The sequence below is a fragment of the Eublepharis macularius genome, chromosome 2, assembly GCF_028583425.1.
Source record: "Eublepharis macularius isolate TG4126 chromosome 2, MPM_Emac_v1.0, whole genome shotgun sequence".
Taxonomy (NCBI): domain Eukaryota; kingdom Metazoa; phylum Chordata; class Lepidosauria; order Squamata; family Eublepharidae; genus Eublepharis; species Eublepharis macularius.
The window spans coordinates 99,965,296-99,992,972 of NC_072791.1; the positions used below are offsets into that span (position 1 = coordinate 99,965,296).

The following is a 27,677-nucleotide window of genomic DNA, read 5'->3' on the forward strand; positions in this document are numbered from 1 at the left end:
ATTTAAGCTGAACTAAACCAAGCACCCCAGCAAACAGCCTGCCCCCCCCCCGGAAAAACAACAACCCCGAACCAACAACAGTAGAACACCAAACCAAATTTATGTCAACAGAATGTAAGCAGTTGTCCCGGCCTCTAACATCTTTAATAGCCATTTGACATGGCTACCTGTGATATGAAATCACAAGACCCCTGGATTAAAATGGCAGTTTGGATTGTAGCCAGGGAAATTCCAGCTAGCCGTTGCTGAGTCCTGCCCAGGAGATCAAGGCATGAATGGAATGCCACATGTAAATGCAGATAGACTAACAGTGATTAGTTTTACAGTCTCCTCAGTCCCTAAAGGAATCTAGTGCAACAAAGGTCTCACAGAGTCACCCCACTTAACACATTCCTTTCCCTCCTTCCCTGATGAGATCTCCTGTCCATGGTTGAGGAGAAAATCAACTGACATTCATAAGTATTTATAATTCATTCCTGGGAAGGTACATTGCCTAACTAAATTCATCAACTTAGCTCCGATAGACTTCATTAAAAAAACTTCCCCTTTGTGCAGTGCCAGGACAAATTTTGCATTCTTTTTCACACACCCCAGCAGCTAGCAATCAAGGTAATCAAACCTTTTGTTACTCCCAAAAACTGACCTTTAGTCTTTGTTCCAATGGCTAGGTGGGCTAGCCCACCTCAGGGCACTTTTTACCCTATAAGAGTAGTGCCCTGGCCCCATTCGACACATGCACACTTATTGGATCCAAAGTGCTGCTCCCTTGAGGTTGCTCCAAGCCTCTTGCTCTCCTGGCTGAGAATGCTGGCATTTGAAGCTCTCCCTCCATGGACTTCCCTGCTCTCTGGATAGGTAATTATAGCCTTGCAATCCCTCAAATCTATGCCACCTTCACCACTGCTTTTCCTAGGCCTCTTGTGTGTTTTTGTACAATCTAATATGTGTGTGTATGAATTTGTCCCTGAATAAAACTATTCCTTTAATTAAGAACACTGGCTTCGTGTGCATCCTTAGGATAGGACCCCTGTAAATTATTGGTGGAGATCCCCTTGTTACCACCTCTCGCATAGCCATCTTCTTTGCCACTAATTCCCCCACTTACTCACAAGTAGACCCATTCCAGATAACACAAAATCACCGAGAAAAAAACAATGAACACTATAAAGAAACAGAACTCCAAGCACTCACAACAGGGGAAAACAGCAAAGAACAATCAACAAAACCAGAAGTGGATTTAATATTTATGTATTTATTTTATTTGGCTTATACCCCACCCTGCAAGTGGGCTCAGGGTGGCTTAGAACAAAAAATATACAATTAAAACATCATGACATGATAAAACCAATTTAACAGCTAAAATCCAGGAACCTCTAAACAATACAAATCTACTGTGAAACTACTATAAAAACATGATAAAGGCCCAGGGCGGTTGCAGGTGGGGCATGGCAGTCAGGAAAGGGGACAATTTTCTGGCTCTTATCAAAAGGCCTGGAGGAACATCTCTGTCTTGCAGGGCCTCTGGAATTGTAGAAGGTCCTGGATCTCCATTGGGAGTGCATTCCATCAGGCCGGGGTCAGGATAGAAAAGTCTCTGGTTCTAGTCGAGGTCAGCCAAATGTCCCTTGGGCTGTGACCACCAAGAGCTGCTTATCCACAGAGTGCACAGCCCTGCGGGGGACATAATGGCCCGTAGGTATGTAGGTCCCAGTCCATAAAGGGCTTTAAACCCTAAAACGAACACCTTACACTGGATCTGGAACTCAACCAGAAGCCAGTGCAGTTGGCATTATAGGGTAGATGTGCACGCTAAATGGTGTCCTAGTAAGGATGTGTGCCACCGCATTTTGGACCTGTTTTAACTTCTGGGTCAAGCCAAAGGCAACTCAACATAGAACGTGTTACTGTAATCCAGGACCAAGACCAGATCTTGAGATAGGAGATAAGGCGTCAATTGCCTGACCTGCCAAAGATGAAAAAATGTGGATCTGGCAACAGCTGCAAGCTGGGCCTCCATAGAAAGCATGGCATCCAGGAGAATATGCAAGCTCTTCACTGTCAACAAAGTCTGTAACTACACTTGTCGAGGGCTGGGTGCAAGATAAAATTAACTGGAGTTTTAAGACACCCACAACAGGATCATCCACAACAGGATAAAACAAAAAAGACCCCTGAGAAGAACAAGCAGCAAAATGAACAGTAAATATAACCAACTTCAGACCAAAGCTCCGCCCCCACACAGTGAAAAAGCAGTTTTTAAAATGAAAATTAAAAAACCCTTTTCCCTCTCCTCCAACCCTCTCCCTCTGAGACACCAGGCCAACCCCCTCCCCACCCCAAAGAGAAAAACACCAGTAAGTCTAATGACTCAAACTGGGCAGCAGCAAAAGTGCTCCAGAAGTCCTTCATGTGTAGCAGCAGAAGTGTGCAACATGCATGCCTCTTCTCCATCTCAGCAGGCAGGTCTCATCAGGCAGAAGCAGGAATCCTCTAATTCCAGGTCAAGATTCAGCCTCAGTCTAAAGCACACCAGAATCCCAGACCACACACAGAGAGAGCTAACAGCCAGCAGCAGCAAGCAGGCAATGTCTCTCAATTTCCCAGCCACAGCAAAATGGAGGCTGCTCTGAGGCAAGTCTACATAATTTAACTCCGTGTAGCAGTTTAAAAAAGCCACTCTCCTTCCAGAGAATCACAGAGTAGGAGAGCTCCTGCAAGGATTGGCCACTCACTCACTCCCCCCTCCCTTCCCCCTCTGCCTAACTTCCCCCTCCTTTCCCCTGTCATCTGGTTAAAAAAGTTGGGAAGCAGTGTTTCTTTGCTGTTCCTTAGCAAAGAAATAGCAAGGAACAGCCCAGTGGTGATTTCTGAATTTTACCGAATACATTCGATAAACTTAAATTTAGTATTACCGAATCTGATTCCCTTTAAAGATTGGTAACACCAAATTTTACCGACTCAGGTAAAATTTGGTATTTTTTATCGAATACTGAACCTGAATTGCACACCCCTAGTAGAGTTGCATTGAAGTTGTTCTCTTTGCAGGTAATCCCATGGCATTCCAGTGGTGACCACCAATCTTTTATAATTAATGTTTTATTGGGTGGCTTCATATGTTTACTTCCTTCTTACATATTGAGTTGTTTATCACTTAATATTACACAGATCCAGTGTGGGAGAGTCATGAATGGAAATAAGTTTCTTCATGTATAGTACAAGCATAAAGAGATGTTGTTGAGATGGAGAAGAGGCACGCATACATCTTTGTGTACCTTGGTTCTTGCATTTTATGTGTATTGCCTGACAGGATCCATGTTGCTATGCTTGACTGAGCAATCACCTGTTAGGCATACCAGTCCACAAAACTGGTAATCAAAGCTGTCAGAAGGTGGCACATAAGTTTTGAAAGTCACTTGTGCACTCATGGTTCCCTAGATCAGGATGTGAATTGCTTACAAGTGGTGTTAAATTTCTTTAATTTTTTAAATTATAAATTACTGCAAAGTGCACAACAGACATTATTTTTAAAAATTATGTAATGCAATATGCCATATATAAAGAAATGCATTACATAAAAACATTTTTTAAATTAATGATAACCTGTTATGTAAGACAAGAGAGCCTGCCAAATAGTTTAATGTTTTGGAAGTGTCTGTGGCCAAATAAACATTCATCCATTAATTGCAAACTCCAAAATCTGAGAACAAATCTGCTATTTCTCTACTACAGTTTTAAAATGTGACAAAATACTATTTGCTTGAAAAGTCAAACTACTTGGAAGCAAGTGAGAAATTTTGGAAATGACATTGAGAATTTCAATTTCAGTTATATTTGCTGTATAACTCTATTCAAAGGAAAGTGTGTAGTATCAAAAAAAATCTGCATATACAGGGGAGGGGCAATTCCCTTTTCCGCCAGCATCCTTATACCTCCTGCTTGTGTTGCTTCTGGTGAATCCTTGTTCCCCTGAAGCAGCATTTCTGGGGGGTGGGGAAATTGCACCTGCACACAATTCAATTACATCCAACCCCTTCTGTTGTTCTACAGCTATCCTTTGTATGCTTTCGAAGTCTTCCATTTAAGGGCCAAACTACATGTTCAGGAACCCAGACCTAGCTTGGGCCCCACAGCAGCTGCAGGGAATGGCTTTTTAAAAATAAAGGACAGCTCAAATGGGCCTGGAATGCTGCTGTGGGGTGGGGCTCCTGCCCTTCCCTTCAAACCATTTTCCTGTGCCAAATCAGTACTGGGGACAGTTATTTTCTTGTTTTTACGGCTTCATATGTATGGAATACTCCATGTGATATGTCTTAGGACTGCTCTACAATTTTTTGTAGACATGACTAGTTCTAGCGGACTCTGGATACACTTTTATGTGGGCCAGTATGACAAACATGAAGTTGTCTTATGCTGAATGCTCTGTGTAGCCTTTTCCCAGGCCTGCTACCCTTCAGGTCTTCTCTGCCTGCACTATTAGAGATGCTTGGGATCTTTTGACAGCTAAGTATATGTGAAGTATGACCTTTCTTAGGAGGTGGACTAGGTGATCACAGCAAGCTAGGAAAAGTTCTGATTATCACTGCAATCCCCAGCATTGTTGCCATCCATCCTGGCAATCACCTGGTTTACACAGTATTTCAATCCCCCTTATAAATGTGTAATTTCTTTGTTATGCGTCTTTTAGAATGATAAGAGGTACTGCTGTTTTCAGTGCACTTTTTATGAGCCAGTTTGGTGTGGTGGTTAAGAACAGCAGGAACTAATCTGGAGAACCAGGTTTGATTCTCTGCTACAATCTGCTATACTCTGCTACTCTGCTACAATCATCAAATGTATTTTATGTCAAAACTGAAAAATGACTAATTTTTACTGCTGATATTCACATGTACATGGTTTGCCACAATAATTTAATAGTAGGAGTTACAGCAAATGTCATATGTTCCAGTGAGTGGGAAGAATATAGGGTTGCCAAGTCCCCTTACCCTCTAGGTAGGAGAGGGGAATGGCACTTACCTTGTCTTTGCTTCTCACACACGAGGAATGATGCCATCATGCAGGCATGGGAGCACATGCCTGCTTTGCAGCAGGCCAGTTGGGTCCCCACTCCCCAAATGGGCTCAGTTCAACCCGTTGGGGGTCCAAATTGGTCTGCTGCGAAGCACAGGAGTGCTCTCAGGGTGGTGCAATGTCATCTTCCAGGAAGTAACATTGTTGCACCATCCCAGAAGCACTCGCAGGAGGCTCATTCCTGTACCCCCCTGCTAGCCAAGTAAGTGGTGACAGGGGCAGAGAATGGGAGGGGGGATCCCCCACTCCCACCGGGAAACTGGTAACACTATACTTGATACCAGTTTTGTGGGAAAACGTACAAAAAGCATATGTAATATGAATGGCTGCTTGAAGATGAAGGTATACAGAACAGATGCTTCAGAAATATAATTAGACTAGAATGACCCTTGGAGAAAAGTGAAGAATCCTTTGCTACTTAACACCTACCTTATGTATGGGACTTTCTGAAAGGATACCAGGAAGAAGGAGTTGTTACAACTTCTTTCATAAAAGGCAAAGCCTTTGTTAAATTTTCAAAAAAGCCAGAGAGAAACTATTTGGGCCTCTGCCTCATTTGTCTTCCTTACATTGTTCTATTGAGCTACAGCATAATACATGTCGATTTGTATGCTTTACATTGAAAAATTCATTTTTCTTATGTCATTGAAGACAGATATTGTACAGTCCCTTTAGAGCCTCTTACTAGGCCAGATAAATAAAAATCCAATACTGTCTCATAAGTAGTGTTGTGGAGAGCAGTACATTTCTTTGTTTTAAGCTTTGGGGCTTTTAGATGTTAATAGTTCTTCATTCATCTGAACAGGGTCTCCTGCAGGTGCCACTCTGCACATGGGCAAAATCAACAGAGACCTGTACATGGGTTTTCTCTGTGGTAGCCCCTAACCTGTGGAACAGCCTGCTTGAGGAGGTCAGGAGAGCCCCCACTCTCCTTGCTTTCTGCAAACAGTACAAAACCAAATTGACTCATTTTTTGAAAAGGTTAGATGTTTTCTAGAAAGGACTTCCAAGTCATGAACAAAAATATATATGCAATATATTGAAGCAGATTTTTCTAACATGAGCATGTTGGTTAGTTGCTTCTTTGCTCAATGAGTGGGTAAAATGCTTTGTTTGGTATTTCCAAGAAGTATCAGAGTAGAAGTTTAATTGTGTATTTGTTGCTGAGGAAATGAAGTACTTACACTTTAAAATATTGATATCGGTAATAATTTATTTCTTGGGCTACAATGATGTCTAAAATATAGGCTCAAAGAATGGAAATATACTTAGCTGCTCAAAAATTAATTCAAAAGGAAATACAGCAGGTTATTACCTAGCCTTTAAAAAAACTTGCTGCAGCATTGATATTTCCAGCTTTGGGTTTGTTTTTTTGCATCTTAGTGTTTTGAGGAAGTAGGATTGATTATAATTATAGTGCAGGTAAGCAATTACTCCCCATAATGATGTGAATAACCATACATTTTAAATAAAAGTATTCCTAGTTTTCTTGTGCGTTCCTTTTTAGCTCTCTCTGACCACCCCCAGTACTATTTTGTTGCCTTTTTCTTTGAAAAAACAGTTTGAAGCCTGTATATACTTGGATAGCTTTTACTTATTGTTTACAACTAAGTGGTAGCTTTTTAAAGGGCCCTTAAAATCTTCTTTAATGGTCCTTAAAAATCTGAGGTCGTTTGAAGCTGCTTAATGTATGAGTTTCCAAATCTCTCTCTCTCTCTCTCTCTCTCTCTCTCTCTCTCTCTCTCTCTCTCTCACTCACACACACACACACACACACACACACACACACACACAGAGTGATTACTTATTGTTAGACATGGGCATGAACAGCATTATGAATGGAAAAAAAACCATGAACAGCCCGTTCGTCTGTTCATGAACAAGCCCTTCGTGAGGCTCCATTCTATATAACAAGTGGTCATTGCAAGCCTTGCGTTGCCTTCGTCAGCCATTGGTCAAGCCAGAAAGTCTGAGGCCTTTCAATCAATTCCCCTGGCAACAGCAGGGACTGTACTCTGTCTGAACTCCTTCTGGCTTTAACCCTTCAAACTACTTCCAGCAGAGTCCCGTTTTTACCACTGTGAAGAGAAAATGACAACAAAGGGGGAGACCCATGCATCATGCCTTTCCCGGGGTGCAATCTCTCTGAAACTTGGGGGTCTTTGGAGGACAGTGAGAACTATGTCCCCTGCAAATTTGGTGGGTATTGGACATTGGGAAGGTCAGTTTGTAACCCCTCAAAGTAGCTGCCTTCCAACTGGCAGTCCTGTTTTTGCCACTGTGAAGAGAAAATGACAACAAAGGGGGTGACCCATGCGTCATGCCTTTCCCGGGGTGCAATCTCTCTGAAACTTGGGGGGGGGGGTATTCAGAGGACAGTGAGGACTATATCCCCTGCAAATTTGGTGGGTATTGGACATTGGGAAGGTCAGTTTGTGGGGTGTTTAAAGGGCCCTGCCCCTTGCACGTGGCAGGAAAGGGCCCTTTAAACTATCAGCTGGCAGGCGGCAGGGGGGAATAGTTTTGATGCTGAGAAGCTAGCTGAAGTGTTATGACTGGGTAGAGTGAGCTAGATCGTCCAGTTCTGCCAAAACAATGGGATTTATCTTTAAGCCACCTACTTGTTGCTGCTATGGAGCTTAAGCTTTGATTTATTAAGCAAAAAATTGTGTTTAGGGTATATTAGACCCCACAGCATCTTTTTAGTGAAGGATTAAGTGTCCAATTGTTGTAGTTGTAATTTACAAGATATGTCTCTTAAGCATATGCTTTGGACATGTTCAATTATTTGGTCCTCTGGGGAGGAAGTCATTACTCATATTAATTTTGTGTCAGAATACTAATTTATTTTTGAGGATGCTTGTGTACTTTTAAACTATTTGCCTGTCTCTTGGAACCTAACCAAAGGTCAATGGAAATCGACCCTCTGTACCCTTACAGTCACTAAAAGACTTATATTACAGCACTGGAAAGACAAGAAGCCGACTTCACTTAACTCACTGGATTAAGAACATTATAAACTTAGCGTTTGAACATATTGCATATAGACGGCAATTGTGTATGGATTTATTTTTAGATATTTGGAGAACTTTATAGAACCTTATTTATATATTTGCTAGCACTGGGATTTGTTTTCCTCTTTGTCTCTTTTCTCTTTGTCTTCCACTTCCATGGTAGTTCCCCCCCACTCTCTTTGGTTTTCTCCCTCTCAGCCTCGCATGTTAATTTTTTCCCTGGTCCTGTAGAGTTGGCAACAAAGCACTACTGACACAGCACTGTTGTCTTTCTCCACCTCCTCTGTCTGTCCCAGACAAATTTGGTAAAACAAACATTGACAGACAACTTTTTAGGATACTGAGGGAACAACATTCTAATCTCACAGTTAGGGTAAGAGTGGGTTCTCACGGCTCTCTTACAGATCCTATTCCTTTATGGAAGCGTGTTAAATAGGGTTGCCTATTGTCCGCCTTTTTGTTTAATTCTTACATTAGTGATTTTGTCCAGGCTATGGAATTGTCCAGAATTTTATCCAGGCCATGGAATTGTCCAGGCTATGTCCAGAATTCCCTCTCCTTTCATTGGCTGGTCAAAAAATTGCAGTCCTGCTGTGTGCAGATGATATGGCAAGTATGTCTTTCACCAAAACTCGACTCAATGGGATGCTAGTTAGGTTGGCTGATACTGTGATAAAGAAGAACTAAGAATTAATTACAGGAAAACTAAAATGGTTGTTTTTGGCAAAAACAGATCCAAGCATAGATGGACTATCAGTGCTCACAAAATAGAACAATGCCCCCTTTAAAAACATTTAGGTATAGTATTTAATGGAGATCTCTCTTGGCAGACACACCTTGATGCCAATTTATCAGCTGTTCACCATGCACTGGGAGCAATTTTAATTTTTTTCTGTTCAAACAGTGGCCAATTAATTACCCCAGCCCTCAAAGTATTCCAGGGTAAAGTTATCATGCAGCTTTTGTACAGGGCTGAAAGTTGGGGGTGGAATGAGAAAATACTTAATTAGCTTGAAATCATTCAGAACAACTTCTTAAGGAAAATCTTGGATCTCCTGCAAGGAACTCCTGCTGCACACTTAAGGTTAGAAGCTGAACTATCTTCTATTACAACAAGAGTCCACTTGAAATTATTAAAAGATTATAAGAAATTTGATAGCATTACTGAAGACTGTCTGGTAAAATACTGATTTTGGTAATATAAGGAAGGGAATCAGTGGTTCAACTTGCTGTCCCCTATTTTGCAGTTATATTCCTTGCCCTCCTTAAAGGTTGTAATGTCTTGAGAACCAACCAAAATTCATAGTTAGCTTCTTGAAAAAGATGCCCTTCTTGACATAGATATAGTCTAACAATCTAAATTTTCTTTGTGGTATCCCCAGATCAAAATTAAAAAAAAGCTTTCTCTTGCTATTTACTTGACCTTTCTAATGCTCCATTAAGAAAGGCTTTTACTGGTGCTCGCTTCCAAACTACGTTATCCGATTACATACAGGGCAGATATCAAAAATTACCTGTGGAACAACTTCTCTCTCCTTGTGGTCTTAATCAGGTGAAAGACATAGTACACTATGTTTTACATTGTCCTTTTTATGGGTCCATTCATAATTAATTGTAATTCTATATCATTTAATGGTTTTGTATTTATCTGTTTTAAGGTTTATTCTTTTATGTCAATACTAGCACCAAAGCCCTTTGTGTCTTCATACAACAGGCTCTAGCAGGCGGGCCCTGCCCGTGGATCAGCTGGGCAGAGGAAAGACAGAGGTTTGCCCGATTTCTCTCTGCCCAGCTGAGGTGGGCTCCGCGGCATCCCTTTGCCCATTGATCAGCTGGGCAGCCCCACACTGCAGCAGGCCACTGGGCCGGGCCACAGATCAGCTTCTCCCTGCTCAGCTGAGTGGCAAGCCGAGGGGCTAAGCCGCCCCTCCTTCATCCATGGATCAACTGGGCCGGGTTAAAGTGGCATTTGCCCACCTTCTCCTTGCCCAGCTGAGAAGCCTCAAGACAGCAGGAAGGCACTGTGGCACTGGGCCTTCCCACAGCCTCATGGTGGGGAGGCAACTGTTTTGCCCAACTCACTTCTTATCCCTGCATTTTGCATTCTGCACATGCACACGGTTAAGAAGTGAGTTGTCGGCAACACGGTTTGCCTTTGATATCGTAGAATCTTTTAATTTTTTTCAGTGATACACGATTTTATGTTGTCGTGTATGGGTATGTTATGGCCTATTAACCTAACCTGTCTGTCCCAGAGTGGCAGGCAGTGTCCTGGCATTCCCCCTCACCTCTTCCCTTTTGTACATTTCCCTTTCTCTTTCCCTCTTGTCACAGTGACTGTGCAGCTGCTCACAGCTGTTCTGGGAGGGCTTGCAGCCATGCACGCTGGTCAGTTGAGGGGTGATACCTGGTCCCAGGTAGGCTGGCTGGTGGGTGGGAAGGCGAGAAGGAAGCAGGAAAGGGGGATAAGCTAGGGGGTATTTCAGGGAAGGGAAAGAACAAAAGTAGGAGGAAGGGGAAAATGATATCCCTCACAAGTCCTTTGGGGTATCCCACTTGTAAAAACCACTATTGGGGGGGGTCTTTAAGAAAATAATGAGTGTCAAGTATTTGTTATAATTATCTTAATCTAAGAACCACTGTGTAAAGTATAGTTTTTCCATAATTTGCTTTGAGCATATTGTAAGCAGTAGCCCTCATGAAATAATTTTATCTTCTGTAGACATCTTTATTGCACTTTTTATAAACTCTGCTTGATGGCATGTACAGTGATCTGCATCTGTCATCTATGTGGTGATGTAATTTATCTGTCTGCAAATTTGATTTTGTTCACTTGTCAAATTAGAAATAGTGTATTTAATTATTGTTTGTATGCATTTATATAATAATATTTGTGTGTGTATATAGATCTACAGACTTCTATCAGCGAATTTGTATTTTAAATCTTCTCTAATTATAAGCAAAACAAAACAAAACAAAACCTTTTGAGGGTAACTGCAGTATTTTGCTTTACAGGATTTATGAACGTGTTATAGACCCCCCTGAAACAAATTTGACCCCAGGAAGCAACCTGTGGCTTGGACAGCGTAACAGGAAACATGGCTTCTTTAAGGTAAGCTTACAAAACTGGCATACCAAGTGACATTTGTGTTTAGTCTCATAAAGCAGTAGTTCATTGAAATTTCATAAAGTCATCACTTCATAGTTATACAAAAGGTGTGTGCATATGCAGACGTGTTTTTTTTTCTATAGGAGTGAATCTGACTTTCTGGACAAATGACTTCAATTTTCAATGATTGTGCACAGTGTTCTTTTCTGATGGGACTTGTTTGAGACATTTGGGGGTACAATGATAAAAACCAAACCTTTGTATTAAACTACTGAACCAATGGTTGATAACATGCTGTTTGAAGCCAAAGACTATTCTGGCTATACGAACATGCATAACATATTAATCACTTACCTTGTGACTTTACTTTTTATTTCACCCAGAGCTTATTTTAAAACAGAGGTGGCTAGTGCTTAGGCCTGGATTAAAACCATTTTTTTTCTTTTTCCAGCTGAGATTCTCACATTCTCATATATACAGGCCTAGGTCACTGGACTGTGTGTTTCTATATGATGTGAAAACTGACTTTTTTTAAAGTTCAAAGGACAGATTTAAAATTGGCATAACTTGCTTTAGTATGGAAGCCGCCTTTTTATTGTTTTCTTAGTAACTGTCATCTTCTGTCTTCATGTTCTAGGTAATTCTAGATAAATGTTACTAACAAAAATCATAATACATTTTTTAGATAAATGATACACAACTGTCATATTTGATGTCTTATGCAGTGTATCTCTGTGTTGTCCACCTATACTAAATTCATTATGTAGAAAACCTTCTTGCCCTTCCAAGTCTGGTCCTCTCATTAACATCTTTTCAATACCTACAAACCTGCCTACATTTTTTTAAAGATTAACATGAGTTTCTCTTGGCCAACACACTAAACTTCCATAAGAAATGTTCACCTGTCAAAAAAGCTACTTTTAGGTAATGGCAGTGAGGGAAATGGCTTTTAGCAAACTAAGAATAGCAAACACGATAGTGTTTAGGTGGCTTAGTCAGTAAGACTCCTATCACGGTTTTAATATGATGCAGGTAACTTCATGTATTTTTGTTTTTTCATTTAAAGAAGGTGGAGAAATTCCTCCTTACCTGGACTTTATTTCTCCAGCTTAACAGCTGAGCTGTCACCATGAAGTGAAATTGATGGCAATATTTTATTCTGCAGCTGTTGGGTTTCTTAACCTCAGCTGCTACCCGTAGTTCTGCAGATGGTAAACATATGTTTATGGGCAGATAGCAAAAAAAAAAAAAAAGCACTTATATTGCTTTTGCCCATCTTTAATTCTTATTTGATAAAGACTGCCCTAGAGTCTAAGAACTGAGGGATATTATGCATTTATAAATTAATATTTTTACACATTAGCACTTTGAAACAGCAGGGTAGCTAATGATATGATAATGAGCTGCCAGTTTTATTGATCATAATGAAAGTCGACAAGTGTCTCCCCCCCACCCCCAATGTATGCCTGAAATTTTTACTAACTATCTGCAGGGCAGAAATACATAATTGGTTGTATTTTTAAAGCCTGCTTGTGAGTCTCTTACTTCTTGTTGTTACCCACTGCAAAGCTTATGATTTTGGTCGTTTATAAGCTACACACATCTCTGTTCATATATTTACATGCTCAGCAGGACCTCCTTTTCCCTTTCAAAACAATTTGTTTCAGTGTTTTAGCATATAAAAACCCCATTTTCCTCAGTGTAAACAGAGATCTGCAGGGAAATAAGACTGTTAAAAAAGAATTAGTATTTTTCTTTTATATTTGTTATAGAGTTGTTACTAGAATTTTTACTTAAAATCTCTAAATATTATGTACATTATACTAATAATAGTTATTTCAAATCTATTAAGAGTTTAATAGTATAATTTGCTAATATGTTTGCAATGTATCTTCTGCCTTTCTTAATAGAAATGGCATCATTAATGCACCCTTGGAGATGTAATCCAGTCTTGTTCTTTTCACACTTTGGTGGAGATTTTCTGATAGGAAGCTATGAGTCCAGGAGTGTTAAAGGTCAATTTTTTAAAAAAATGCTGATTAGTTACTCACTGAATTATATGCAATGCTGTAGTCCAAAGTGCTCTTTATTGGAAGAAAAAAAAAATCCGACTAAGGAAATCTTACCTGTTCTTTGTTAGAGCTCTCCCATACTCAAAATCTGACCCTATAAAGGAGTCAGCAACATCAGTATGTTTTTACATTAGTGGGAGGTAAGGGTGCAGAATATATCCTCTAGGTGGATGACAGAGTGAGTGAAGAACGAACATTAAAGAAAGAATGAGCATTCCATTTTTGCCTTCCCCACAAGGCAAAATCATGAATTATTCTTCTAGAAATGGAGAAAGACAAAGTATTATTTGTGTTTTGCTCATTCATGCTTTGGGATGGAAGCTGTATCTGAGTACTGGGAACAATATGTCAGAATAAAAAACAAAGGAAATAGTGTAAAATGGAAGCAGAGAATGAGTCTTTTCAACAGAGTAAAGGCTCAAGATAAAGGCTGTGAAGCACTGTGCCGAAACAAAATGAGTTAAAGTTTCAACCTATTGTATTGTCGAAGGCTTTCGCGGCCGGAGAACGATGGTTGTTGTGGGTTTTCCGGGCTGTATTGCCGTGGTCTTGGCATTGTAGTTCCTGATGTTTTGCCAGCAGCTGTGGCTGGCATCTTCAGAGGTGTCGCACCAGAGAGATCTCTGTCTTTTGGTGCTACACCTCTGAAGATGCCAGCCACAGCTGCTGGCGAAACGTCAGGAACTACAATGCCAAGACCACAGCAATACAGCCCGGAAAACCCACAACAACCATCTTTCAACCTATTAATTTTTTTTCAGTGTACACCTCTAATTGCTTTATTGTACAGGTTGATCTGGCAATAATATCCATAGAGTAGAAAAAAAATGTAAACAAGCATAGTGCTTCATGCAAAATCTAAAACATCAAAATTAATGTAATACCTTTATTGGGGCAAACATTGTGTTAATTTTCAAACTCACCAGAATTCTTTATCAGGTCAGATGTTTCAAAATAAAAGTATTTTTAAAAGATATAAAAAGCAGATTTTTCAGTTCATGACTCACTTCTTCAAGATCTTTTTGTCACATCTGTTCTGATTAAGAGTTTCTGTTGAGCTTGAAAGCTTGCACAGTATTTAGTGTCATTTTGGGTGGCCCTAATGAAAATTATTTCATGGATTGTTACTGTTGTTGATCTGACAATGATACGGCCATTTAAGCCAAGTAGGAATGTCAATGAGTATAAATAAAGATTTAAAGACAAAGACCTGCATTAAAACATGATGATGATGATGATGATGATGATGATGATGATGATGATGATGATGATGATGATGATGATGATGATGATGATGATGATGATGATGATTGGGTTGCCTAACAAATACCAATATATTTCCAGAAATCCTCCATTTTGTTGCATATTCTTCGCCCATCCACAAACTACTTACTCTCTGCAAAACACATAGGGCACATAAACAGAGATCCCTTTCACACTTACAGTTTAAACTACCATTTATGAGCATTTGCCTCGATTGCAATGGCTTCGGTAAGGCACTCCCACATTCCACACTGTCCAAGGCAGTTTCGATTTGCATCTTATTTTTCATTTTAGATGGGCTTTGAAGCCTCGGTGCAATTTTGGGCTTTCGGGGCTTTACAATTCATGTCACGCTTTTTAAAACACACACACACACACACATGTTTTCTGGGAGAAAGCAAGTACTTTTCCTGCTGTTCCACTCAATTTTTTTTAAAGCCAAGCCAAGAAAGGGTTAAAATGCTGTTGCTTTTTTAAAAAAAACTCTTTGGCATTAGCAGAAGACACTGGGAGGGGGGAGGGAGAAGCTGCCATTTTATCCTTTCCTGGCTTTTAAAGCCAGGAGGAAAGGGCATTTACAACTAGAGATGGGCAGGAACAGCAGTACAAACAAAAAAAAAGCCATGAACAGCCCAATCTGCTGTTCATGAATTTGCCGTTCATGAGGCCCCATTCTAAACAAACAGGTGGTCGTTGCAAGCCTCCTTCGTTGCTGTTAGTCAAGCCAGTCTGGAACCTGCAATCAATTCCCTTGGCAACTTAGGCAGGGATTGTCTGAACTCTGTCTGAACTCCTACTGGCATCTGATGAAGAGAACTGTGATACTCGAAAGCTAATGCTACAGTAAAGTTGGTTAGTCTTAAAGGTGCTACTGGATTCTTTTCTATTATGCTACTACAGACTAACACGGCTAACTCCTCTGGATCTATGAACTCCTACTGTTGCCCTGAAAATCCCAATCTAAGCCCAATTTAGCTTGATAGGCAGGTCTTCCTTTCAAGTGTGGAGCTCCAAATTTGTTACAAGGGAGCAAAGAGCAGGGGGGAGAGGGGCTTCCAGCTCTGGCTTAGTTTGCAGACAGTGGAGAGGGAGAGAGTTGCTGTTGGCATTTTGATTTAGATTTTGATTTTGCATTAGAGCTTGAATTTTCTTTGTGTGTGGTGGGACAGGGATCTACCTCTTCAAGTTCCAGGGCTGCTGCCAGGCTCTGGGCCAAGCTATTATTTATTATTGGTACCTTTTTGCTGCCTGCTTAGGTAGGGTTTCTGGGAGTGGTGTGGTAGGGATCTACCTCTTCAAGTTCCAGGGCTGCTGCCAAGCTCTGGGGCCAAGCTATTATTTATTATTGGTACCTTTCCTGGTGCCTGCTCAGGTCAGGTTTTTGGGAGTGCTGCAGTAGGGATCTTGACCAAACTTGGATGATGGCTGGAGGAGAACCTGCTGGCGCCCACGAACAGCCAACCATGAACATGTTTGTGAACAGGACCATGTTCGTGGTTGTTCGTGAGTCTCTGTTCATGGATAGTAATGAACAACGAACATCATGTTCGGTTTTTTTTTTCTCTTCGTGCCCATCTCTATTTACAGCACAGCAAGGTTACAACTCATTCCTGGCTTTGAAAAAAAAATTAAGGGAGGAAGGGAAAGGCAGCCATTTAACCCTTCCTTGGTTTTTAAAGCCAGCAGGGAATAAGCAGCAACATTAGGAATTGTTCCTAATGGATTGTTCCTAATGAATTGTCCCTAGAAATTGTTAGAAAAAAAATGAGAGTGTGTGCCTACCAGGAGGCAGGAAGCAAATGGAGAAGCAGTCTTATGACCCTTACCTCACTTTATTGATGAAAATGACAGAAAAGGAGTTCAGAGAGCTGAGGAGGGTGGGAGTAGTTAATTCTGCACAGACCAATCAGCTCCTGGGGGAAAGGAGAGGGGGGAGAAGCGAAACAGAAGGAGAATATAGAATTCTCACTGACATTAATTGAGCCAGATGCAACGCAGCAGTGGCTTCAAAATAAAATCGTGGTATGTCCGCGGGGGGGGGGAATTGGGGGATGCCGTGGACAAAAATTGGTTTTGCATCCCATGACTAGTGTGGAACTCCTGCAAACAGATACTGAAACACTTTAAAGTGACAGTGTGAAAAGCACCAGAATTTCTACCCATTTCCAAGACAAAAAGAAGGGTGAACAAGGCTTTACATAACCCAGTCACACTAATTGGTACAAAATAGCCTGATACTGGAAGAGACCATACTTTATCCAGTATCTGGCCTTCAGATTGTTAATAAGGGCTTCTTGGTGATTAAGATGCCATGTTAGTATAGGCAAACAAAAGTTTCTCCCACAAAACCTGGAAGTGCTTTCTAGTTTTGACTATCATGAGGGTCTGATTGGGTTATTGGAATTACCCACCAAACTCATATCTCTCCACTCAGACCAAAACTGCATCCAAACACACTCTTCATCCCTTTCTCCACCTTGTTTGAAAGTATTCCCAGGTGCCTGAATCCCCTACCTCCCCCTCCCCTTTTGCTATGTCTGGAATGAAAGAATATTTTGGGTTTGGAATCTTTTTGGTTTTTCTTGTCCTACAGTTGGAGCCAGAATGTGTTCCAAAAGCAGTTTTTCCTGCACAAGACTTGCCTGTGTGCTATGAGACATTAGTTGTCACACATACCACATGTCAATGCTCTTCATCTTTGGTTTATTTGTTGCCTGTACTCTTGGACCCCCACCTTGGTGTTTGTATCCTTGTGCAAACATAAAAGGCAGATGTCCATCATATCTGATGAAGGGAGCTCTGACTCTCAAAAGCTCATACACTGGAAATCTAGTTGGTCTTTAAAGTGCTACAGGACCCAAATCTTGCTCTTCTACTACAGATAAACACTGCTACCCAACTGAAGCTATTGTGTATATCACTCTGTTGGAAGTATTCATAAAGTTTATTGTACAATATAAGCCAGTGACTTTTTAAAATTAGGAATAACAGGTGGTGGCATAAAGGTAGCTTTCTCATGCTGAGACTATTTTAGTTGTGGATTTGGGCCCAAGTAGGAAAATGAACTACATTGACAGTGGAAAGTGTTTAAGGTACAGATTTCTTCTTAACTACACACAATAAGTAAGTGAAATAACAAGAAACAGTGATGCTACAAATTAAATTCGGACACTATCAACAGATTAACATCTGATTTCCTCATTTTGTGTTCATCGTTGCCCCAATCGCTGCATGTAGATCCTGCTTCATCTTCTCTTTTGTGCTCTTGCAATAGAAGAGAAAGCCACAAATTGTTGGGGTTCTGTTCTGTTTGCCCCTGCTGTCATATCAGCGCCTGGCATAGCTATCTTTTTTGGCATCTGGAACAGCCAGTGTCAAGCTTCACATAATGCTAAGTTGTGTAAATATCTTTATTTCCCTGTAGAAAGCTGCAATGTATGCCAGAAAATGATAGGGAATGAATTTTTTTTGCAGGTCATTTTACCAATCAAAATTTCCTCCCTATTTTATTTATATTTATTTATTTAGACATTTATACTATGATTTTCTCCCCAAGAGGATCCCAAGTGGCTTACAGACATTGATGTCCCATGTTCCATTTTGTTCTCACTGCAACCTCCCTGTGAAATAGGTTAGAGAAAGAGAGAGTGAGTGGTCTAACTTCATCCAGAGAGCTGCTATGGCATCATAGAAATTTGAACCTGGGTCCCCACTCTAGCCTGACCCTCTAACCATGACACTTGCTCTCACTTATGGTGTGTTTATTCCCTCACCCCCATCCTAGGTTAAAAAAAATATTCTGGGAATTTTTGTCTTATCATGAAATGGCCCATTGAAAATTTTTTTCAGATGTTTGCCAGTCCCACATCACAACTGTGTCCATGGCTACTTTGGACATCAAAATATGAAAATTAGGTAAGCCTTATATATCAGAGGTAAGACTTGTATATCAGAGGATCAGAATGGGAGGCAACAGATAGAAAAGGAAGGGCAGATGCAGTTTCACTCTAGTCAAACTGGATGTAATGGAGCAAACTATACCATACTGTTCCACATCTTGCTGAGCCTTATTGCTTGAAGCCATTTTATTCCACTCCAGTTCCGAAATGCAAGTGCTACAAAAAAGAAGCTTGATACAGTAGAGCACAGCAAGATGATGCCTGGGCAGGTACAGTTTTCTTATTCCATCCAGTTTCCCTACAGTCAAACTATGTCTCCTCAATAAGATCAAGCAGGAAATAGAGGGTAGTTGTTGCCAAGACATACATGCTTCCATTTGTTTATATTATTTTGGTGAGTACCCAGCCTGACTACCTTTGCCAGATCTGAAATGGTCTGCCAGATTCTACAGAGAATCTTGAATGGAGATGGCTTGCTTGCATGTAACACCAGTTCTCCTCAGTAAACTAGGTCTGATAGTCCAACTTATTACAGCCTTCATTTCCCTTTCTACCCTTGCTCTGAAACTCTGTCTTGTTTCAACCCTCAGAGAAGACAGTATTAATTCCCCTGTGTTTTGAGCCTGGACCTAAGCCCCATTCACAGATAAGGCAGTTTACATGAGCTGCACCAAGCACTTTAGATAACACAGCTAAATGTCCTAACCTGCTCTTGTTTCATATAATGAGAAAATCCCCACACCTCACTTTGCTAAGGGAATGGAAAAGGCACATGAATAGACATACATGGTTTGGCTTTCTGTTGCTTGCAAAGGTAAGCAAGTCTATGCTTCTGTGTAAAGTGCGCAAATGAGTTCCCTGACACTACTGACTTTTTTCATCTGTCCATTCTTTGTATTGTCGAAGGCTTACACGGCCAGAGAACAATGGTTGTTGTGGGTTTTCCGGGCTGTATTGCCGTGGTCTTGGCATTGTCAATGCCAAGACCACGGCAATACCAAGACCACGGCAATGCCAAGACCACAGCAATACAGCCCGGAAAACCCACAACAACCATTGTCCATTCTTTCTTCTCTAATTTGTAAAACTCTGGGCTAGGCTCTGGAAATATGTTTGTTTCCATAAGGAACATTTGTAATAATATGCATGCTGTTACAAAGAAGCTAGTTTGTACATTTCCCATAAACTTTGTAGTAGTAAGGTCTCAGTGCCAGGCCCTGTTTAACTCAACCTGCTGCACAAACTTCTCATTAGTAGTTGTTCCTTCTGAAAGCTGCTAATTTGTTCTCATTGAATCTGAAATCTGGCAATGATCTGTCCATTAATCAACTAAATCACCTATATAATGAGAAAGGCACACAGTCTAAGCATATACGTTTTGCATGTAAGGTGTTTAATTTGGATTTTATTTTTGCTTGCTAATTTTTAAATATTTGTTAGTGTGGGTTTAAGTGCAGGCCTCTGAGGAAAGCAGGGTGGCTGGATAGATTAATATAGTCTGATCTGATTGGACAGTACGCTAGGGGCGGAGTGAACTGCAGTTTTCAGTCAGTCAGTTGAGAGAAAGTGTTAAATCAGGCAACTGTGTGGAGCCTGAGAGAGTCTGTGTGCTTCTGAGAGACAGTTAACCAGCTTGGATATTCTGGTTAGTTCAGCCTTTGTATATTCCAGAGAAAGAATTCTGGCTAAATCAGGAAAAATGTGCAGAAGCCTGAGAGCCTAATTTTAAGTCAGGCAAACTGTGTGTTTGTATATATTTGAGAGAGAGATTAATCTGTCTAGGTCAGGCAATCTCTGTGGAAAGGCTTGTGTGAATCTATGAGCTAAGCTACAAGAGATGAATTACACAAGGACAAGCAGGTGAAGTAAGTCACAATGTTAGCCAGGAAGCTGCATTTTAAAAGAGATCGGAAGGCTTTGTCAATTTCACCTCTCAACAGAGCCAGGGAGATTGCTGTTCAGACGGTTTGTTAATTTCCTCTTTGCCTCCCAGAAGGGGAGGTAAAACTGACAGAGCCTTTCTGAGGCAAAGAGGAAATTAACAAACCCTCTGAGCAGCATCTCCCTGGCTCTGTAGAGAGGGGGAATTGACAAAACCTTCAGATCTCTTTGAAAACTTAGCTTCCCAGCTAACATTGCGACTCCTTTCACATGCTTGTCCTCGTGTAATTTGTCTCTTGTAGCTTAGCTCTCAGTCTGTGTGGATGAGATGAGAATTTAGATTGTTAGTGAAGGTCTGTGTGGAAGATTATTTTGCTTGACTGAGTCTGTGAATATACCTTTAAGAAGATACAATTATTTTTGAAACTCCAAGCTTAAGAACTATTCTGAAACCAATATGTTTATCAAAACTCTGCAACCATCATGATTCTGTACTTATAAATATATTCTACTTTTGTTCAAGAAAAAAGATCCCTTTTTTCTTTATAACACACTAACTGTTCTGTCACACTATCATCTAAAACAAGCCTTCCTATATTATCAGTAAGGCTATTACAATATAGTTCAATGCTTCAAAGCAGCAAGCCTTAAACTGACCTATGAACAGTAAACAAACTGGCAAAATATTACCTGTACCCTTTTCTATATTCGCATAATAAAAAAAATCAGAATTTTTAGACTTGATAAATGGACAAATTTGCGAAGATTTGTTTGAAAACCAAGTGCTCAATTGATGTCTAATATCCCAGTGTAAAAAACATACTGAAGTACACTCAAGTTAACTGAACTGAACCAGTAGAGGAAACAGGCACATATCTTATTAGACAGTGTTGTGTATTGGTTAGAGTGACAGATTAGAAACTGGGAGACCTGGGTTCGATTCCTCTCTGCTGTGGAAGTTTTCTGGCTGACTTTGGGCCAGTCACCAACTCTCAGCCTAATCTACCTCAAGGGAATGGCAGTTGTGAGGGTAAAATTGCATTTTGGGTCCTTACTGGGGAGAAAGATGGGGTATAAACAAAGTGAATAAACAAACATTAAAATGAAGTAATCAGTCACTTCAAACATAATACAAAACTACAATTTAATTAAAGTAACCATGTTTAACTGATTGCCCGAACCCACACCATCATAAGCCATGGTACTAAGCCATTTCATTAACCATAGTTAGTTTTAACTATAGTTTGTGTTATATATGAACACAGAGTCATGGCTTAATCCTGGTATGTTTTCACACCAACACTCCACACCAACCGTGTCTACAGAGTCACCTGTCAGTAGTGTGAAAAAGAGAAATGCTAGTACCAAGCCTCCCTCCAATATCGTTAAAGTCTGTCATGCAACAATTCCTCTCTTCACCCCCACCTTTGCTCCTTTAAAGACACAACTACATGGTAAACTTCTTCCATGTTTCCCTAGTGAGGGAAACAAACAACTCAAACAGAACCCTGAGACAGTAGACTTTGGGGAAAGAGATAGGGGGATTCCGCATGATCGACTTTGACCAGTTTCTGAGCAGTCGTGCTGCAGTGGAGTCGTATGAATCCACCGCTCTCCAATTCCACATTAAGGCTTTTGTTTCGCATGGACATTTTATTTCATCATGCTCAAAGTCGTGCGGAATTTGCCAGTATAAAAATCGATTCCTCATCACTTTTTTCGGGGGAAGTGTCGACAGACGTGCGTCTTCTTCATTTTAATTTTTTTTTCAAAAAAATGTTGCTACATAGAAACATTGCATCAAACAAACACATCAAAATTTTTCTCAAAACGCGCTTTGCTAAGTATAAACGTTGCATCAAACAAACATCTGATAGGTCAGAGCATTTCCTGCTGATATCGTGGAATGAGTATTGGTTATTGACATTTGGAGGGAAAATTGTTACCTATGACCCCGCTTTCCCTCTACCTCAGAAGCTGTCAGCTGTCAGCGAGCAACAAGTAACAAATTTGGCCCATTGAAAAATGGACCCATTATTGGGCAGCTGTCATCACGTGATACAGGATATGTTTCTGCATAGACATGTAGAAACGTTGCAACATTTTTTATAATTTTTTTTTAAAAAAGAGAGAAACAAGAGGGGAAGGGAAAGGGTAGTGGGTGTGGCTTGAAAAACACAATCAATCAATCAAATTTAGTTGATTCAAAGGGCGGGCGAAAAGGGCAAGGGTGGGGAGAACATCGGATAAAGAATTTTGCATGATTAAAATCCCTAATCTGCAGCGAATGGACAAATAAGTCGGGAGAAAGCAGGAAGGAAAAAAAAATGGACAAAACCTGCAGTGACTTTGAAGCTGCTGCTAGGATCGCCTTCCCACATGTGGAAATGCAAAAAAAAAAAAAATAGAGGTTATTTGGAAGCTGAACCATGGAAAACCACTAGTGGGGAATCAACCACAGGTAGAGGGCAAATCAACTCCCTTCCCCAATGTTTTCTGAAGCATCTTTTCTCCCTTTTATATTCAGCCTATCTGAATTAACAGCTGTTACTACTTGGTGTTTTCTCTGTTCAGTGAAATGCATTTGATACTATTCATTTGTGTTTTATTGGTTGAGTGGAAATAGAAGATAGGTATGCACACTTCAAGGGTCTTTTGTAGGTTTTCTTACTTCAGTGTTGAACACTCTAGCTAAGAATATGGCAGGCAGGTGGTGTTTTCACGAAGATGTTGGAGAATATGTTGGAGACATGTTGGAGAATATGAATAAGAGCAGAGGCATGCAGTGTATTCTGTAAGCATCCTGTATTACTTGGAGCTGAAACAAGATACTTGTGAAGGGAGCTGGTTTCTATGTTTTGGGGGGGCGGGATGTTGTGCTGAAATTGAAAGTGTGTATTTATTTCCTTTGGTTTTTGTGGAGGAGGAGGTTAACACGAAAGTTTTTGCTGCTTCCTTGACTAGCCTCCAAGTGGTGGTTGGGAGTACATGACTTAGGGACCAAAGCTGCCCAAAATAAGCCTCCAATTGAGTTGCTGGCACCCAATGCAAAGTGAGTTGGTGATGTGGCAAGGATTTGTCATCTGTTGGGTGTTGTGAGACAGGCCTGGGATAGTGGGGGGAGGGGCCCTCTGGCAGGGAGGCAGATGAAAAAGCAACAGCATTGAAGCCAGGATTTTCCAAAACCATAGCTAAAACAAGCCACAGTTTTGTGTTACATCTGAACCAGTGCTCACAGTTCCTAATTTGTAATTTGGATTGTTTGTTTATACTTATTTAAATATTGAAGACAACTGTCTGCGTGTATTTTTATCTATTGATTGATCACAACCTTTATTTTCAAAAGCTTTTAATGAGTATTTCATAGGTTACCTCCTACCTACTGTGTCATTGCTCATTATTCTGATGAGTCCATTATCTTTACTGATCAAAAGGTTAATCAGTGTTCTGTGAGATAGGTGGTTTTATCTGGTTGTCGCCATTAATATTTTCAATTAATATCTGATCTTGAAAAAATAAGCAGAAAGGATTGCTTGCTGATTACTGTCTGCTGTGTGAGAAAAAGAACATGTGAATGTTAAATGTTGCTGCATTTGCAAAGCTTGGAGCACTAAAGCCTACATTTTATTTATGGCATAAACCCAGTATTCTGAGCAAGATGCAGTGTCCTCCATCTAGTCCGTAGCATCCATTCTATCACACTTTAACTGAAAGTAACTGTTGAAACCTCTCATGGAATCAATATTTTCATTGTCAGATAGCCTTGACAGTTTGCTTAATTTTTTTTGAAATGCACTTTCACATATTGTGTGTGTCTCAGAATTATGCATCTGTTCCAGATTATGATAAAAGCACTTTTATATTTTCAACGCATGTACAAAAAACACATGTAGAGTTGAGAATGAGATTACAGCAGCCAGCTGTATCCCTGACTTTTGCATTTTGATTGCAAGGCTTGCCTTAGAGGTGTATATATATGCAAGTCTATTCCAGTCTTAATGGGAACCTTTAAAAATCAGGATTCTTGCTGGCATGGAGAAAGATGTACATGTGTACACATATGCACTAAAGGTCTATACAGCTGTTAAAATGCTTAACTCAGGAGAGGACCTTGCCATTGTGATCCAGCTTCTTCTTTTATGCATATTCATTGTACACACTTAAAATCTGTGAAATGCTATATTGTGTACACATTTTTGAGTTCAGCAGAACTTCATGCATTCCTACCAAAAGTAATTTGGTGCTAAGGCTCTTACCTTGTCTTTATCTCCCTGTAACCTTTGTACAAGGCCTGATTCTTAAGAATATACCAGCATATCAATATACAGTATAAAGCTGCATATTCATTTGCTAAAAACTTAACTGAATTAAATGGGAACATCTGAAAAATTATAGGGACATCTCTCCAGATAATCACATTTGTCATGTTGGATTGAAAGAGGCTTCAGCCTAAAATCATTCCAGAATAAAGGGAGTTTGCTGTGTGGTAGTGATCTGCTTGCTAAGATTTGGATTGGTCATCCTGCAATCTCTCAGAGAGTGACAGTCAACTGTGTAGTTTGGATGGTTCAATCCCACTGGTAGCCAGACTTCAGCTCTCTTATCAACATGCTAGATGGGGGCTGTGTTGTATTTTGTTTTAAGTAATTTTTCCTTTTTAATTCAATCACTGGTTGAGAGAAGATTAATCTCTTAAATCAGAAATATTAATATTATTTGGTTCTTAAAAATCTTAATCTGTCACGTCAGTTTTGTTACATTAGTCAGTAAGGATGTGTACCTTCAATTAATACAGTTTTCCCCTATTTTTAAGCGTGACATGAAAAAAAATTGGCACATTCCAACCAAAGTTAAGCATCTGATAATTCTGTTCATGTTAATTAGGGGTTTAAAGCAGTACAAAATATTTCCACCAAAAAGAAAGCACCTAAAAGTGCCTAACTTTACGTGATGTCCTCGAGGGTTTTTGTCAGTCCCTGGCAGTTAGGTCCCTCAAGCTCTTCACAGCTAACACACAGGTGTTCCAATTGAAGTGACTTTATTGAGATTTGTACAGTTCAGGATGTTCACACAAAGGTGGCATTTGGCAGAAGTGACAATTCAAACAAAGGCATTACTACTTATAGGGAGACTTCCTGCCCTTTGGGGTCTGTTGACATTCTGGCGCGAAACCCCAAAGAAGTTACATGGGAACAGATTACTTTAGACTACATGAAGTACAAAGGAAAATATCCCAGTCTCTGGGAAAAGATACAATGTCCGTTGCTAGCAGCTTGCCTTCAAGGACATTTGCTGGAAAAGTGAAAGTACATATTTTCAACAGATAATGAAGAGGCCCCACTGGCTCTCCTGCAATTAATATTAGCAGTTAAGACACTCTCAGATGACCAACAAAGAATACAGCATATAACTCTTGTCAGCAATGACCAGTACAAAAGAATACAGCATATAACTCTGACAAACACCAATGACCAGTACAAAATGCAAAATACAATCATGGCAGGTATGCTGGCATACATGACAGTTTTTTCCTTGATTCCAACTTAGTTTCATTTTATTAGTCTTGATAAACCATTTCATTAAATAAAACAAGTTTTATATTGAAAAAGGAAATACTATAATTCAGAATGGTATTTCTTACCTTTAAGGTCCTAAATAGCTTGAAGCCAGGGTACATGAAGGGCTATCTCTTCTGTAATTATCCAGCCGGCCAGTCCAGATATGCTTCTCAAGAGACCTGTGCCTCCACCTTCAGAAGTGATGTGGATGGCAACTAGAGACAGGGCATTTTCTGTGACACCTTGGTTCTGGAACATCCTCTCCCTTGTGGCTTGCCAGGGCCTACTTAAGTTTTCCAGGTTCCTGCCAATGGTGGACAAACTCCCAGTGATTGTAGCTGCTGGCGATTGGTGGGAGAAGGCAGGCTGTTTGGGTGCTGCCCATCATTGGTGGGAACCTGGAAAGGAGGTTAGGGAAATGGGTATGAAGGCAACCTGGAGGCAATGGCATTGCATCAGTGCTGATTCTTTAGGAATTAACCACAAACATAGTGAAAATACTGTACTTTCTTTTAGGTGCCAAGCCAAGAAAAGCACATTTTTTTACTCAGGCTTTTAATTTATCGTACCAGCTTTTTAATGGCCGCCTTCTGTTTTATAGATAATTTTAATGCTGTTTAAGTGTTTTTATATTGTTACATTGTTTTAATTGTAAGCTGTCTTGAGCAGACCTCTGAAGAAGTAATATAAAAATAATTTAAATAAATAAATAATTACTAATGAATCATTTGTACCTTAAAAACTTTTTTAAGGATATGATCATATCATGCTTGTCATCAACGGTGATTTGTGAATGATTTTGTACAATTTTAATTGTATGACTATAATCTATATTACCAGCTATCTCTTCTGTTACAAAGGGTATCATTCAAGATGCGAATGTTGTCTTTATGCCTAATGGATATATAGCACAGTGTCCTAATCTAAATCGCAGTAAGTAGTAATTTTGTTTACTTTAATAAGTTATTATTTTAAGTATGCACGTAGTTCTCTGCTATAGAGTATACATTACTAGACATGGGCACGAACAGAAAAAGAAGAACATGGTGTTTGTTGTTTGTTGCCATACATGAACAATGAACAACGAACATTGACGAACATGACCTTTTCACAAACATGTTCATTGTCCATGGAGGCCAGCAGGCTCTCCTCCATCCATCAAGAGCCCTACCGCACCACTCCCAGAAGCCCTACCTGAGCAGGCAGCAGGAAACATACCAATAATAAATAATAGCTTGTTCCCAGAGCCTGGCAGCAGCCCTGGAACCTGAAGGGGTAGATCCCTACCGCACCACTCCCAGAAACTTTACCTGAGCAGGCAGTAGGAGGTACCAGTAATAAATAATAGCTTGGCCCAGAGCCTGGCAGCAGCCCTGGAACTTGAAGAGGTAGATCCCTATCCCACTACACACAAAGAAAATTCAAGCTCCAATGCACTCTCCCTGTCTCTCTAACAGCAGCTGTCTCTCCCTGAAAGCCAGAGCTGGGAGCCCCCTTCCCTCCTGCTCTTTGCTTCCTTGTAACAAATTTGGAGCTCCACACTTGAAAGGAAGACCTGCCTATCAAGCTAAATTGGGCTTAGATTGGTGTTTCCAGGGCAATAGCAAGAGTTTAGGCAGTCCCTGCCTTTGGTTGCCAAGGCAATTGATTGCAGGTGCCAGATTGTCTGGCTTGATGAACAGCAACGAACAGCAATGAATGAGGCTTGCAACGACCATCTGTTCATTTAGAATGGGGCCTCACAAACAGCTTGTTTGTGAACAGCAGATTGGGTTGTTCGTGGCTTTTTTTAGTTCGTATTGCTGTCCGTGCCC

General features: G+C 40.4%; 1 protein-coding gene across 1 annotated transcript in view; it reads left to right on the plus strand.

Annotated features, from left to right (window-relative positions):
• The window catches only part of NELL1 (neural EGFL like 1), a 910,256-nt gene that overhangs the window by 201,722 nt on the left and 680,857 nt on the right, over positions 1-27,677 (plus strand). The window contains exons 5-6 of the mRNA XM_054969963.1: positions 11,097-11,193; positions 26,724-26,796. Coding sequence (XP_054825938.1) covers positions 11,097-11,193; positions 26,724-26,796 — 170 coding nt within the window. The remainder of the gene's footprint in view (positions 1-11,096; positions 11,194-26,723; positions 26,797-27,677) is intronic.